At 31.8% G+C, this 15,375-nt stretch overlaps 1 protein-coding gene across 1 annotated transcript; it reads right to left on the bottom strand.

The window, feature by feature from the left end:
• Nucleotides 1-6,693: 6,693 nt before the first annotated feature.
• LOC116402038 lies at nt 6,694-8,589 on the bottom strand. Its single transcript, XM_031880734.1, has 3 exons — nt 8,181-8,589; nt 7,063-7,195; nt 6,694-6,842 (listed from the first exon to the last, which is right to left on the bottom strand). Exons 1-3 carry the CDS (start codon nt 8,426-8,428, stop codon nt 6,759-6,761), a joined length of 465 nt encoding a protein of 154 aa, XP_031736594.1. The 5' UTR covers nt 8,429-8,589; the 3' UTR covers nt 6,694-6,758.
• Nucleotides 8,590-15,375: the final 6,786 nt, after the last annotated feature.

Raw genomic sequence — 15,375 nt, 5'->3', positions numbered from 1 at the left:
TTCTTCTCTAACTCTTTTCTAATTATTTTTTAATTTAATTTTAGTTACATATTCTTATTGGTTGAGTTTGATTGCATACTTCCATTCATATATTTTTTTTTATCAATTTTGTTATTTAACAAAGTTTACAAAGTTTTTTTATTTAAATTTAGAAAATATCTAATTAGTTGATTTTACCTTTTATTTGTCAAAAAAGTTTATTTAAACCCTATTCACCCCCTCTAGGGTTGTCATACCGATCCAACATATCCTTCATGCATAGACACTGCTGAGAGGTTAATGTTTGTGGTGAAAAAGCACCAAAAAATATGCGTACTAATTAAAGATTAGTCATTGTTTCTACATTTAAGATGATTAGATAGAACTCATACCTTAACTTGTGTATTTTCATCTCGAAAGTCGAAAAAGTATATCATCGTATTGAGAGGGTGTGCTTGCCTCAATTCTTAGTTAATAAATGGTTGTATCGCCTCCAGATATTGAAGCATTAGTTGTTGCATGTAGTTAATTCAATTTTTCTTCCTTGCCATATTTTTACTGAGTTCCTATTTCATTACTCCATACCACCATGTCCACCTTGCACCGCCAAGCACAGTAGTGTAAATAGTTAGGATAATTAGTATATTGTTCATATGTTTTTATTGGATAGTGTATACCGCATGATTTAGTAAGGTTTAGAAAAATTAGGATCTTAAATTCCATGTTTTCGAACTTGGACATACTAAGAAACCTTTATTCGCTTGTACTTGGACAATAGAGAGGAAAACTTGCACGACAAAATTTAATTATCATATTAGCAACACATGAATAGGAGTGCACCTTTCATCGCATAAGCCTATTTTGTCGTCTATTAGTCTATAACTTAGAACCACTCATGTAAACTCTGAACCCTATTGAACATGGATCTTTCCAAGAGCTTCAAAGGATTAATTTTCAGTGACATAAATATGGGAAAGCAAGCTTAAGAAGTGACTTGGTAAGCATGTCTTGATAGTTGAAAAGTGACCAAAAAAATGGTTTGCTTCTACGTTGACATTTGTAGGCAACGACAAATGTGCAGTATATGCAAGGGCCGATGTGCAACCTGGCATAATTAATTTCCCACTTAAACTATGCCTATACAAAAAAGGAATCTCCACCATGAACAAATCAGTGCGGGTCTCATCTAAGGAGGCTGGTGGAATTGAGAATTTTTGAATTTTCGATAGTTGTTGATTCTTTGTTAAATCTTGTTCATATTTTTAGTTGAGAAGACTAGATTTACTTTAGACTTTGTTGAAATTTTGTTCAATAATATCCTTTCTCTTGGCCAAATTATTTTTCTTGTACCCAGTTTGTCTTCAATTTACAAGTATGCAATATGCCTCTTTTGTGAATTTAAAGTAAATTTTGTTGAATGATGAACTCTTCTTTTCTTTAGCCATATTGTCTTGCATTGTGTTTTGCAATCTTTACTTTGTTAAATTTTTGGAATAGAGACTCGTTCTCTAAACTTTTTTGTTGAACAAATGATGTGTGAATAAAGCAATTTCTTTGATGCATATTAGTTTGAATCTTGGTATGTAAAAAAGTGTGAGTCTTGAACAAATTAACTTTGGTGTTCAACCAGTTTGATCCCAACATTAATTTGGCCAAGAATCTGTGAAGCCTCTCAATTTTTACCTTGCATTTTTAGATCTCTAATGATAAAGAAAACTTTCTAGCGTCCAATTAATTTTGCCTCACTTTTGTTAATTGAGTAGTTTTTTTTTTTCTCTTTTCAGACATTCTATTATCTTGAGTTGGAACAACTTGGAACTTCACTTTGATTCTTGTTACATCATGGTTCTTTAAATTTCTTGATTAATCCATCAACGCTTTCTTAGTTTCTCGAACAATCTTTCCTAGTTCGAATTCAAGAAAGAATCACCTCCACTCCTCCGGGTTCAACACCCTCACTTGCCACCACAGTACTGTAATATGCAAGGGTTTTTACAACTAATTTATTGTCAAGATGAACTTGTCAGTCTTTACCCTTTTCGAAATTACTTACATTTGCAACTATTTTTTCAATTCTCCATAAAAAAATTAGCATAAATTGTTTCATAATTGTCCTTTAAGCGACCTTACCAATTACATATCACACATGGCTTTCAAGCTCTGTCATACATCTAATGATTGCATTATTCAATCATTCATCAAATAACTAGACATAAACAATTTTGTTTCAGATATATATAAATAACTATTATATCATATCAATTCAATCAAGATTTAATTCTCTAATTAGGGCTTATTGAAGGGCTAATCCATGCATTCCCTTCAACATGTTCTTCTTCAGCATGAATAATATCATTTCCCCCTCTACAACGATAGATTTGATTGCAACCTCTTTGGTATGGATTTGCGATCTTTACTCTACAAAGTTCAAGGTGCGTTGGGCTACATCCAGGACTAACATCTCCTCCAACAATAGACCCGTAATCAATGAATTTTCTTGCATTTGTGATCATAATCATGTCGAAGCTAACCAAGAGAATCCCAATAAAAACAAGTGTCATTCTCTTTGACATGATCATCCTTTATGACAAAAACTTATACAAACTTGAAATGTGAAAGAGTTTCAATTGACAAAGACTTTTAAAGGGTGAAGATATTTATACACATTTAAATACTATTTTAGTAGCAGGCGTTTTGCTGCTTATTGCACACATGTTTATATATTTAGAATATGAGTCAACAAGAACACGTTTGAATGGAATGGTTAATATTTTGCCAACTTTCTCAATTCAACCGATCGACAAAGCAATTTTGAAACTAGTAAAGTTAGAACTAAAAACATTAATTTTTTTCCTATTATCTTTTTTAGATGGTTTTATTTTAGGAGTGGAAGTATATTGATATTTAAATTCATAATCAAGATATTTATTTCTTTTTCTTTTTTCTGAAAAAATAAATAAATAAGAAAAAAGGAAAATAATAATCTCAAGAGAAATAAACACATAAAGCTTGATTTATTATATTGTTTATTCAAACTAAAAGAGACAAAAAAAAGTGAGATATTTTTCAATAATAATTTATTTATTTTCAAGTTTAGAGTAGGCGAATAAAATAAAAAACATCGGTGTGCATATGAAATTAGAAAAGCATTCTAAAAGGAGTAGCGTGATCACTAAAGAAATCATGTTTAGAATCCTAAGATGATGCTTGAGGACAAACATTATGTTACATTTGAGGATGTGATAACTTGTAGAAATAAAAGTTATTGTAGACTTTAAAGTAAAACAATGAAGTCTTATTGCATGAATACATAAGAAAAATAGACGAAAAAAAAGTAGACGATTTGATTACACTGTAAAATGCTTAATGCCAAAGAACTTCACTCTTATTTTACTATGTTTCAGTGCTCTTATCGCATGATTCTAGACGAAGAAGAGTGAAGATCGGTGAATAGCACGTTTTATATGAGGAAACCCAGCCAACCTTCTTAGTGTGAAGAAGTACAAGTTAGGCAATTAAGACACTAACAACCAAAAGAGGTTGGGGGAAATGTTAGAAAAGGAAAAATAAGAAAGACTGCGCAACATAGCTACAACTTTTTAGAGCTCTTAATGGCGTGTGTCATCCTGTCAACATCACTCCTCGTATATAAATAGAGTCTCTCACTCTAGAACAAAGGTGAGCACATTTGGCCAAAAAAGTAAGCTCCTCACATCGTTCATTCTTCTCCCTTCCCTTGAATTTTAGGTGAGAGGTTAAAACAAAAGAGAGAGAGATTCCTCCCTTACATTTTTCCCCTCATCTATATGCAAAAATCAAAGCCAAAGAGTATGAGAGATCAAACTCTTTGGCATGACACATCTGTTATATTTCCATTTTAAAATTACTCTATTGTATTGTTTTGTAAGCAAAACCTCGTGAACGAAAGCCCTAATGTGTTATTCATGAAAGAAATGCATTTCTTGTTTCATTCTGCCATATTTCTTGTCTCTTCCATGTCAACGTAGTTGGTTAGCTAAATACTAATGAATGATGGTTTTTTATACTCAGAGAGTTATAATGAATGCAAAAGGAGTTTTGTTTTAGATAAGCGTGAGTTTCTTAACCTTGTTTTTCGAAAGAAGGAAAGGGAATAGATCATAATGAATGAATAAGTGAGAACTACACTTAGCTAAGCAAGTGGCGTGAAGAATGTAGTAGTGCATTCTTATCACCAAGTTTATCCTTTATGTACACTGCTAAGAGGTTAATGTTTGTGGCGAAAGCACCAAAAAGTATGCGTTCTAATTAAAGATTAGCTATTGTTTCTACATTTAAAATGATTTGATAGAACTCATACCTTGACTTGTGTATTTGCATCTCGAAAGTCGAGAAAGTATATCATCGTATTGAGAGGGTGTGCTTGCCTCAATTCTTAGTTAATAAATGGTTGTATCGCCTCCAAGTATTGAAGCATTAGTTGTTGCATGTAGTTAATTCAATTTTCCTTCCTCGCCATATTTATACTGAGTTCCTATTTCATTACTCCATACCAACATGTCCACCTTGCACCACCAAGCACAGTAGTGTAAATAGTTAGGATAATTAGTATATTGTTCATATGTTTTTATTGTATAGTGTATACCGCATGATTTACTAAGGATTATAAAAATTAGGATCTTAAATTCCATGTTTTCGAACTTGGACATACGAGGAAACCTTTGTTCGCTTATACTTGGACAATAGAGAGGAAAACTTGCATGACAAAATTTAATTATCATATTAGCAACACGTGAATAAGAGTGCACCTTTCATCGCATAAGCCTATTTTGTCGTCTATTAGTCTATAACTTAAAACCACTCATGTAAACCCTGAACCCTATTGTACATGGATACTCTCAAGAGCTTCAAAGGATTAATTTTAAGTGACATAAATATGGGAAAGCAAGCTTAAGAAGTGACTTGGTAAGCATGTCTTGATAGGTGAAAAGTGACCAGAAAAATGATTTGTTTCTACGTTGACATTTGTAGGCAACGACGAATGTGCAGTATATGCAAGGACCGATGTGCAGCATGGTATAATTAATTTCCCACTTAAACTATGCCTATACAAAAAAGGAAACTCCACCATGAACAAATCAATGCAGGTCTCATCTAAGGAGGCTGGTGGAATTGAGAATTTTTGAATATTTGATAATTGTTGATTCTTTGTTAAATCTTGTTCATATTTGTAGTTGAGAAGACTAGATTTACTTTAGACTTTGTTGAAATTTTGTTCAATAATATCCTTTCTCTTGGCCAAATTATTTTTCTTGTACCCAATTTGTCTTCGATTTACAAGTATGCAATATGCCTCTTTTGAGAATTTAAAGTAAATTTTGTTGAATGATGAACTCTTCTTTTCTTTAGCCATATTGTCTTGCATTGTGTTTGGCCACTACTACAAAAACAGGATCTCTTGACGTTTTTAAACTGTCAAGAGAAGGCTCTCTTGACGGTTTTAAAACCGTCGTTGAAGCCAGCGTCAAGAAAGGCAAAGTTCTTGACGGTTGATTAAACGTCAAGAATAGTGAACGTTGACGTTTTATAAACGTCAAGTATACTTGTGTTCATGACGTTTTAGAACCGTCAAGACTTGTATTGTTTATGACATTTTAAAACCGTCAAGGATGAACTGATTTATGACATTTTAAACCCGTCAAAAATTTTAATATTCATGACATTTTAAAACTGTCAAGAATGTAATTGTTCTTGACATTTGTCAACCGTCAAAAATGCAATTGTTCATGATAGTTTAAAACCGTTAAGCTTGCAATTGTTCATGACATTTTAAAACCATCAAGCATTTTTTAATTTTTTTTTAAAAAAAAGAAATTGTAATTGAATTATGCTGTAATGGAAAGATGATTGTCCTGTAATTGTTCAGCAACAGTTTCATAGATATTTGATATTCATCAAATATAGTTTCAAATCTCAAACATATATAAATAAAACCATTCACCATATATATTCAATTCCAAGACTTTACATATACATAATGAAATAGGCTTTACATTAGATTTCATAGATAACATTTTTACAAAGAAACTAAGTGTAGAAAATCTATTGAAATTTTCCGAAGGGACAAATACAAGCAAAATAGAAACTGAACGTGGGTAATATATTTTTACAAAGAAACTAAATACAACAAGGTTATATTGTCATGAATAACAAAATTACAATAAATCTTGTCACTAACCAAACATCAATCACTTGCTTCTTAGCTTCATCACTACAATGGATCGATCAGAAAATAGCTTCAAACACATAAGACCAGAGTCTGTAAAAATAAAAATATAAAATTAAGTACCAATAAAATCTCCAACACTTGGTGAAATTATAAATGTTCATTAAAATATCAACTAAAAGATTAAGTTCAAAAAGATAAATTTAGGGTACTATTTATTCTTTTCAACATATTCTAAACATATAACAGAGAAAAGTTGACATAAAGAAATGGATTCAGTATACTGACTAAAATAAAATAGCATGCAATGCTTGTGAAATAGTTGAAGCAGCCTAAAAAATCACCATCAAATCAACAAACTTAAAAATTCAAATCAGTGGATAATTAAGGTCAGTTGAATATTGGAAAAATAAACATTAGAAAGATACTTTAACAGCAAAACCTATTGTATGACCAAATAATACGAATATGAAACCATTCAAACATTCATGAGTGTTTTGGCCAAGTAATACGAATATGAAACCATTCAAACATTTTTTATTCCATTAGAAAATATTAGCAAACATTAGCACTGTTAGAAGTTCAAAGGTAGAGAACTTACTGTATGACCACATGCAAAAGCCATGTCCTTTGGGTTTGTGAGGCATATGGGGCAGACCTTGAACAAGAGACATTTAATTAATAATTTATATTAATGAAGTCATGAAACGAAAGAGAAATTTCTTTTGTTTCAGTAGACAAGGCTCTCACAACTTGTTGCCTTAATCAATCTTAAACCCCAGATTTCAACAAAATTTTCCTAGAGTAATTGTAAAGCCACACATGTTTGGTTCTCTCATTCTTAGAAAACTCCATAAATAAAATAAAAGCGAAGTTACCGATTCAGATGAGGAACTATGTTTTTCAGCTTTTGCATTCTCCAAAATTTGGTTTGCAACTGCATTGTCATAATTGATGACTTCAGGAGGAGGAGGAAGTGGCCCTGCACTTTTTCCATATACAGATTCTCTCCTGCATAATAGTTAGTGTGTTATTTTTCCAAACCCAAAACAGAAATTGTTAGGAAATCAACAAATAAAGAAATCATCAAATCATTTTTCTACTACAAGCACCCTTTTACAACGCTTTTGAGCTCCCATAGAAATCATCAAATCATTTTTCTACTACAACTAAGAAATGATACGAGAGAGTTCACAAGATGTAATCCAAATGACCAATTACATATTATATACACTTCTCTTAAACATACGAGTCTTGTTTCTTTACATCCACTAATATCACATTTAATCCTAAGAATCTTGTTATCTATCAAACAAACTCTAACCCAACAATCCAAGACATCATGAGGCAATATGACATCAAGAACCAAGTCAAAATTGAACTAACGTTACACTCACATCCCAATTGCAAAACTTTCCATCGAAAACTGACAAAGAAATATCCTCGATTGAGATTTTCGATTCATGTGTACAATGAAGACAAAGGAAAATTCGGACAAGAGAAAAGGGATAAGACAAATAAACAAATTGACTTCTAAGTAATGAGAAACAAGAAAACAAAAATAATGAAAAATAAAAAAAGATGCTCAATTAACACCTTTTGTAAGCACAACTTATATTTACAACTTTTACTTGAATAGGATTTGTTTATGTTGTACTAGTGTGTCCTTGAATTCTAAAAATATAGCAACCCATGTTCACTAAGGAAAACAAAAACACATAAATACATCAAAATATCAGTAAGTTGAGTCACAATAAAAAATACATTTGAAAAATGGAAACTCTAAGTTGAAGAGAAAGATCAATTTCTGTAAGAGAGAAGAAAAATACCTCACATTGGCCATGAGCTGTAGAGTAATGGCCATTTTGCCATGAGCTGTAGAGTAATGGCCATTTTGATAGGTTTGTTTGATTATGGATATTGAAGTAGAATGGAAGTTAAGTTTCATCAACCCAACATCATAAACAAAAATATATCAATATAGTAAACAAAATACCTTTCGTTTAATGGATACTGAAAGATGACTCCACCCTGAAAAATTGTACAGGAAAAAAATTGCATGATATAAAAATTGAATGCAAAAAATATATGGACAAACCATGGAAAACAAAAGAGAATTTTCGAACGAGAACCGATCCAACCTAAAGTAAAGTAGTAAGAAAACAACGCATCAATTTTTAACAAGAGGCGTTTTGGATGAATTCTTATGATTTCTACTTTCTTTTTCGGATTGTTTTTCATCATCTGAATTTAATTCCTCATCAATTGGAAAGCCTCTAAACCCAGAAAAAGGGTCAACAAAATATTTATAAAAAAAAAAAAAAAAAACTCATCCCTTCCTGCTCTGCTCCTTCTATTACTCAATCTAGCCACTAGAACAAATCACCCTAAATTGGATTTTGAAATGAAATTATCCGATCTCCATCAAGTGGGGTTTCACCCTAGCCAAGGCGAAGCTCCAATGCCTTGACGCCAGCCGAGTTCGAGAGGTCGAAGAAATCCGATGGACGGACTTGGAAGGAGCGACAATAAGAGAGCAGAGATGGAGATGACGATTGAGAGGAACCAAAAGAGAGATGGAGATGAAAATTGAGAGTGTAGCAGAGATGGAGATGGCGATTGAGAGGAACCAAAAGAGAGATGGAGATGAAAATTGAGCGTGTAGCCGAGAGAGATGGAGATGCGAATTGAAAAGGCAACGACTGAGACGGCGATTGAGAGTGCAGCGGCTGAGACGACAAGTTCTGCATCCTCGTGCGTTTTGATTAAGGGAAGGAACGTGTTTTCATCCTAGGGTTTTAGAAAAGAGAAAACTGACTTAATTGAAACGACGTCGTTTTAGTACTAAATTCTTGACGTTTTTAAAACGTCAAGGATTTTTTTTATAAATTTCTTGACATTTTTCAAAACGTCAAGGATTTTTTTATAAATTTCTTGACGTTTTTAAAACGTCGAGTAAAATTTTAAATTCTTGACGTTTAAGAAACGTCAAGCATGTCGAATTTATACGCTTCTTGACGTTTTAAGAACGTCAAAAAATTAATAGATATTTCTTGATGTTTTAAAAACGTCAAGAAAAAAATGATTTCTTCTTGACGTTTAATAAACGTCAAGAATGATGTTTCAGAAAAATTCTTGACGTTTTTTATTAAAAATGAAATCTTTCTTGACGTTTTTTGAAAAAAACGTCAAGAAAGGAAAACAGCAACCGTCAAGAAAGCCCATTTTTCTAGTAGTGGGCAATCTTTACTTTGTTAAATTCTTCAAATAAAGACCCGTTCTCTAAAGTTTTTTGTTGAACAAATGATGTGTGAATAAAGCAATTTCTTTGATGCATATTTGTTTGAATCATGGTATGTAAAAAAGTGTGTCTTGAACAAATTAACTTTGGTGTTCAACCAGTTTGATCCCAACATTAATTTGGCCAAGAATCTGTAAAGCCTCTCAATTTTTACCTTGCATTTTTAGATCTCTAATGATAAAGAAAACTTTTTAGCGTCCAATTAATTTTGCCTCACTTTTGTTAATTGTTTAGTTTTTTTTTTTTTCTCTTTTCAGACATTCTATTATCTTGAGTTGGAACAACTTGGAACTTCACTTTGATTCTTGTTACATCATGGTTCTTTAAATTTCTTAATTAATCCATCAACGCTTTCTTAGTTTCTCGAACCATCTTTCCTAATTCGAATTCAAGAAAGAATCACCTCCACTCCTCCGGGTTCAACACCTTCACTTGCCACCACAGTACAGTAATAAGCAAGAGTTTTTACAAATAATTTTTTGTCAAGGTGAATTGGTCAGTCTTTACCCTTTTCCAAATTACATACATTTGCAACTATTTTTCAATTCTCCATAAAAAATTAGCATATATTGTTGCATAATTGTCCTTTAAGCGACCTTACCAATTACATATCACACATGGCTTTCAAGATCTGTCAGACATCTAATGATTGCATTATTCAATCATTCATCAAATAACTAGACATAAACAATTTTGTTTCAAATATATATAAATAAATATTATATCAGATCAATTCAATCAAGATTTAATTATCTAATTAGGGCTTATTGAAGGGCTAATCCATGCATTCGCTTCAACATGTTCTGCTTCAGCATGAATAATATCATTTCCCCCTCTACAACGATAGATTTGATTGCAACCTCTTTGGTATGGATTTGCGATCTTTACTCTACAAAGTTCAAGGTGCGTTGGGCTACATCCAGGACTTACATCTCCTCCAACAATAGAACCGTAATCAATGAATTTTCTTGCATTTGTGATCATAATCATGTCGAAGCTAACCAAGAGAATCCCAATAAAAACAAGTGTCATTCTCTTTGACATGATCATCCTTTATGACAAAAACTGATACAAACTTGAAATGTGAAACAGTTTCAATTGACAAAGACTTTAAAGGGTGAAGATATTTATACATATTTAAATACTATTTTAGTAGTAGGCTTTTTATTTTTTGTTGCACACATGTTTATATATTTAGAATATGATTCAACAAGAACACGTTTGAATGGAATGGTTAATATTTTGCCAACTTTCTAAATTCAACCGATCGACAAAGCAATTATGAAACTAGTAAAGTTAGAACTAAAAACATAATTTGTTTTCCTATTAATTTTTTTAGATAATTTTATTTTAGGAGTGGAAGTATATTGATATTTAAATTCATAATCAAGATATTTATTTCTTTTTCTTTTCTTTTGAAAAAATAAATAAATAAGAAAAAAGGAAGTTAATAATCCCACGAGAAATAAACTCATAAATCTTGATTTATTGTATTGTTTCAGTAATGATTCAAACTAAAAGAGAAAACAAAAAGTGAGATATTTTTTCAATAATAAGTTATATATTTCAACAACATAAAATTAATAAGATTGAAAATGGTAGTATGGAGGGCAGTTTTGTAATTTTCATAAAGGATAGAAAAAATTGTCAATTTTCTAATCAATCACCTAAACTTCATTTTCTAAAATTTTGGTTTTTAATGCTTTCTCTCAAATGAATTTCTAAAAAATGTATTATTCTAATTTGCCGTACACTACATTTTTTTTCAAAATAGTTTTTTGACAAAATTAAACACTCCATAATCTCAACCAAACACACCCCAAGTCTTTTAGACTTATGTTTAAAAATTTACCTTCCAGGATTTAAACATTGAGGCCAAAAAGGAGAGGAAGCTGCCAGAGACGTTTAAGTTTAATAGTTGGTTTTTATCTTTTACTTAAATGTTGTATCATTATGTTATTGTACTAAATGCATTGTTAATAAATAAAAGTTTTAAGTTGTTTTTATCTTTCTGCATTATGTTTTTTTCGCCTAAAGAATAATTGTAAAGTTAAGCATTTAGGCGATTGAGGTAAGTTAAGGAAGTTAAGATGAGTGTCTTTGACGTTTGATCGCGTCAAGGATGCTCAAGTCACACCGCGTCTTGCAAGACAAGGAAACAAGTCTGTGGGGCGGGGTGTGACATATTGTCTATGAGAATTTTAGTTCTAAAACAATCTAACTTCTAACAACTTTTGTAAACTTCCAGCCTGTAAAAAGGCTTCTCTCCTCATTAATAAAAGATATCTAAGAAGTATTACTCATAAAAAAAAAAATTTAAGCATTACTTTAATGCATCAATTGGCTAGAAGCAAAAAAATTGCAATAGCACAGAGTAAAAAAGGAGAGAAAAACAACCTTTGAATGAAAATGGATTCTGAAGTTCTGGGATTTGAAGTATAAGACTGAGAAGAAGATGAATTATGCCTAACAAGTAAAACAGAGTGTCTCATTTGAGCAAATAATGTAACACAGACACAAAGCAATAAGAAATAACAAAATATTCCGTTTTAGTTTAACTGAAAAAGGAAAAAAGTTCAGAATCGGCATTGAACTCCAACGTCTAATATGGTTTAATCTTTCCCGCACAATCTAAACATGAGCAATTAAAGAAATTAAAGTCGAAAACCAATGCCAAATGTAAATAAATGACGTGGTTGATAAAATGTTTGTAAGAAAAAGAAAGGAATTCAGAATCTTTTAAAACAACGACCATTTTCCAAAAAGAAAAAAAAATAAGACTTTCTAAAAATGGACAAGAGTATTTTGACACTTAAGCTTCCACGTTTAGAAGCAAGAAATATTTTCAAGTTTAGAGTAGGCGAAGAAAAGAAAAAATATTAGTGTGCAGATGAAATTAGAAAAGCATTCTAAACGGATTAGCGCGATCACAAAACAAATCATGTTTAGAATCCTGAGATGATGCTTGAGGACAAACATTATGTTACATTTGAGGATGTGATGACTTGTAGAAATAAAAGTTATTGTAGACTTTGAAGTAAAACAATGAAGTCTTATTGCATGAATACATAAGAAAAATAGACAGAAAAAAAAAAAGTAGACGATTTGATTACACTGCAAAATGCTTAATGCCAAAGAACTTCACTCTTATTTTACTATGTTTCAGTGCTCTTATCGCATGATTCTAGACGAAGAAGAGTGAAGATAGGTGAATAGCACGTTTTATATGAGGAAACCCAGCCAACCTTCTTAGTGTGAAGAAGTACAAGTTAGGCAATTAAGACACTAACAACCAAAAGAGGTTAGGGGAAAAGTTAGAAAATGACAAATAAGAAAGATTGCGCAACATAGCTACAACTTTTCAGAGCACTTAATGGCGTGTGTCATCTTGTCAACATCACTCCTCGTATAACAATAGAGTCTCTCACTCTAGATTAAAGGTGAGCACATTTGGCCAAAAGAGTAAGCTCCTCACATCGTTCATTCTTCTCCATTCCCTTGAATCTTAGGTGAGAGCTTAAAACAAAAGAGAGAGATATTCCTCCCTTACATTTTCCCCCTCATCTATATGCAAAAATCAAAGCCAAAGAGTATGAGAGATCAAACTCTGCAGCGTGACACATCTGTTATATTTCCATTTTTAAATTGCTATATTGTAGTATTTTGTAAGCAAAACCTCATGGTCGAAAGCCCTAATGTGTTATTCATGAAAGAAATGCAATTCTTCTTTCATTCTCCCATATTTCTTGTCTCTTCCATGTCAACGTAGTTGGTTAGCTAAATACTAATGAATGATGTTTTTTTTATACTCAGAGAGTTATAATGAATGCAGTAGGAGTTTTGTTTAAGTTAAGCGTGAGTTTCTTAACCTTGTTTATTCGAAAGAAGGAAAGGGAATAGATCATAATCAATGAATAAGTGAAAACTACACTTAGCTAAGCAAATGTAGAGAAGAATGTAGTAGTGCATTCTTATCACCAAGTTTATCCTTTATATACACTCCTGAGAGGTTAATGTTTGTGGCGAAAGCACCAAAAAGTATGCGTCCTAATTAAATATTAGCTATTTTTTCTACATTTAAGATGATTAGATAGAACTCATACCTTAACTTGTGTATTTGCATCTCGAAAGTCGAGAAAGTATATCATCGTATTGAGAGGGTGTGCTTGCCTCAATTCTTAGTTAATAAATTGTTGTATCGCCTCCAAGTATTGAAGCATTAGTTGTTTTATGTGGTTAATTCAATTTTCCTTCCTCGCCATATTTATACTGAGTTCCTGTTTCAATACTTATACCACCATGTCCACCTTGCACCGCCAAGCACAGTAGTGTAAATAGTTAGGATAATTAGTATATTGTTCATATGTTTTTATTGCATAGTGTATACCGCATGATTTAGTAAGGATTAGAAAAATTAGGATCTTAAATTTCATGTTTTCGAACTTGGACATACAAGGAAACCTTTGTTCGCTTATACTTGGACAATAGAGAGGAAAACTTGCACGGCAAAATTTAATTATCATATTAGCAACACATGAATAGGAGTGCACCTTTCATCGCATAAGCCTATTTTATCGTCTATTAGTCTATAACTTAGAACCACTCATTGAAACTCTGAACCCTAATGAACATGGATGTTCTCAAGAGCTTCAAAGGATTAATTTTAAGTGACATAAATATGGGAAAGCAAGCTTAAGAAGTGACTTGGTAAGTCCCGGATGTTCTAAGTTTTTTTTTCTCTCTTTTCAGACATTCTATTATCTTGAGTTGGAACAACTTGGAACTTCACTTTGATTCTTGTTACATCATGGTTCTTTAAATTTCTTGATTAATCCATCAACGCTTTCTTAGTTTCTCGAACAATCTTTCCTAGTTCGAATTCAAGAAAGAATCACCTCCACTCCTCCGGGTTCAACACCCTCACTTGCCACCACAGTACTGTAATATGCAAGGGTTTTTACAACTAATTTATTGTCAAGATGAATTGGTCAGTCTTTACCCTTTTCGAAATTACTTACATTTGCAACTATTTTTTCAATTCCCCATAAAAAATTAGCATATATTGTTTCATAATTGTCCTTTAAGCGACCTTGCCAATTACATATCACACATGGCTTTCAAGCTCTGTCAGACATCTAATGATTGCATTATTCAATCATTCATCAAATAACTAGACATAAACAATTTTGTTTCAGATATATATAAATAAATATTATATCATATCAATTCAATCAAGATTTAATTCTCTAATTAGGGCTTATTGAAGGGCTAATCCATGCATTCCCTTCAACATGTTCTTCTTCAGCATGAATAATATCATTTCCCCCTCTACAACGATAGATTTGATTGCAACCTCTTTGGTATGGATTTGCGATCTTTACTCTACAAAGTTCGAGGTGCGTTGGGCTACATCCAGGACTAACATCTCCTCCAACAATAGACCCGTAATCAATGAATTTTCTTGCATTTGTGATCATAATCATGTCGAAGCTAACCAAGAGAATCCCAATAAAAACAAGTGTCATTCTCTTTGACATGATCATCCTTTATGACAAAAACTTATACAAACTTGAAATGTGAAAGAGTTTCAATTGACAAAGACTTTTAAAGGGTGAAGATATTTATACACATTTAAATACTATTTTAGTAGCAGGCGTTTTGCTGCTTATTGCACACATGTTTATATATTTGGAATATGAGTCAACAAGAACACGTTTGAATGGAATGGTTAATATTTTGCCAACTTTCTCAATTCAACCGATCGACAAAGCAATTTTGAAACTAGTAAAGTTAGAACTAAAAACATTAATTTTTTTCCTATTAATTTTTTTAGATGGTTTTATTTTAGGAGTGGAATATATTGATATTTAAATTCATAATCAAGATATTT

This window comes from Cucumis sativus, chromosome 2 (genome assembly GCF_000004075.3).
Source record: "Cucumis sativus cultivar 9930 chromosome 2, Cucumber_9930_V3, whole genome shotgun sequence".
In the NCBI taxonomy this organism is placed as follows: domain Eukaryota; kingdom Viridiplantae; phylum Streptophyta; class Magnoliopsida; order Cucurbitales; family Cucurbitaceae; genus Cucumis; species Cucumis sativus.
Note: the sequence above shows the minus strand (reverse complement) of the source record. Positions and strands in the feature narration are given on the sequence as shown.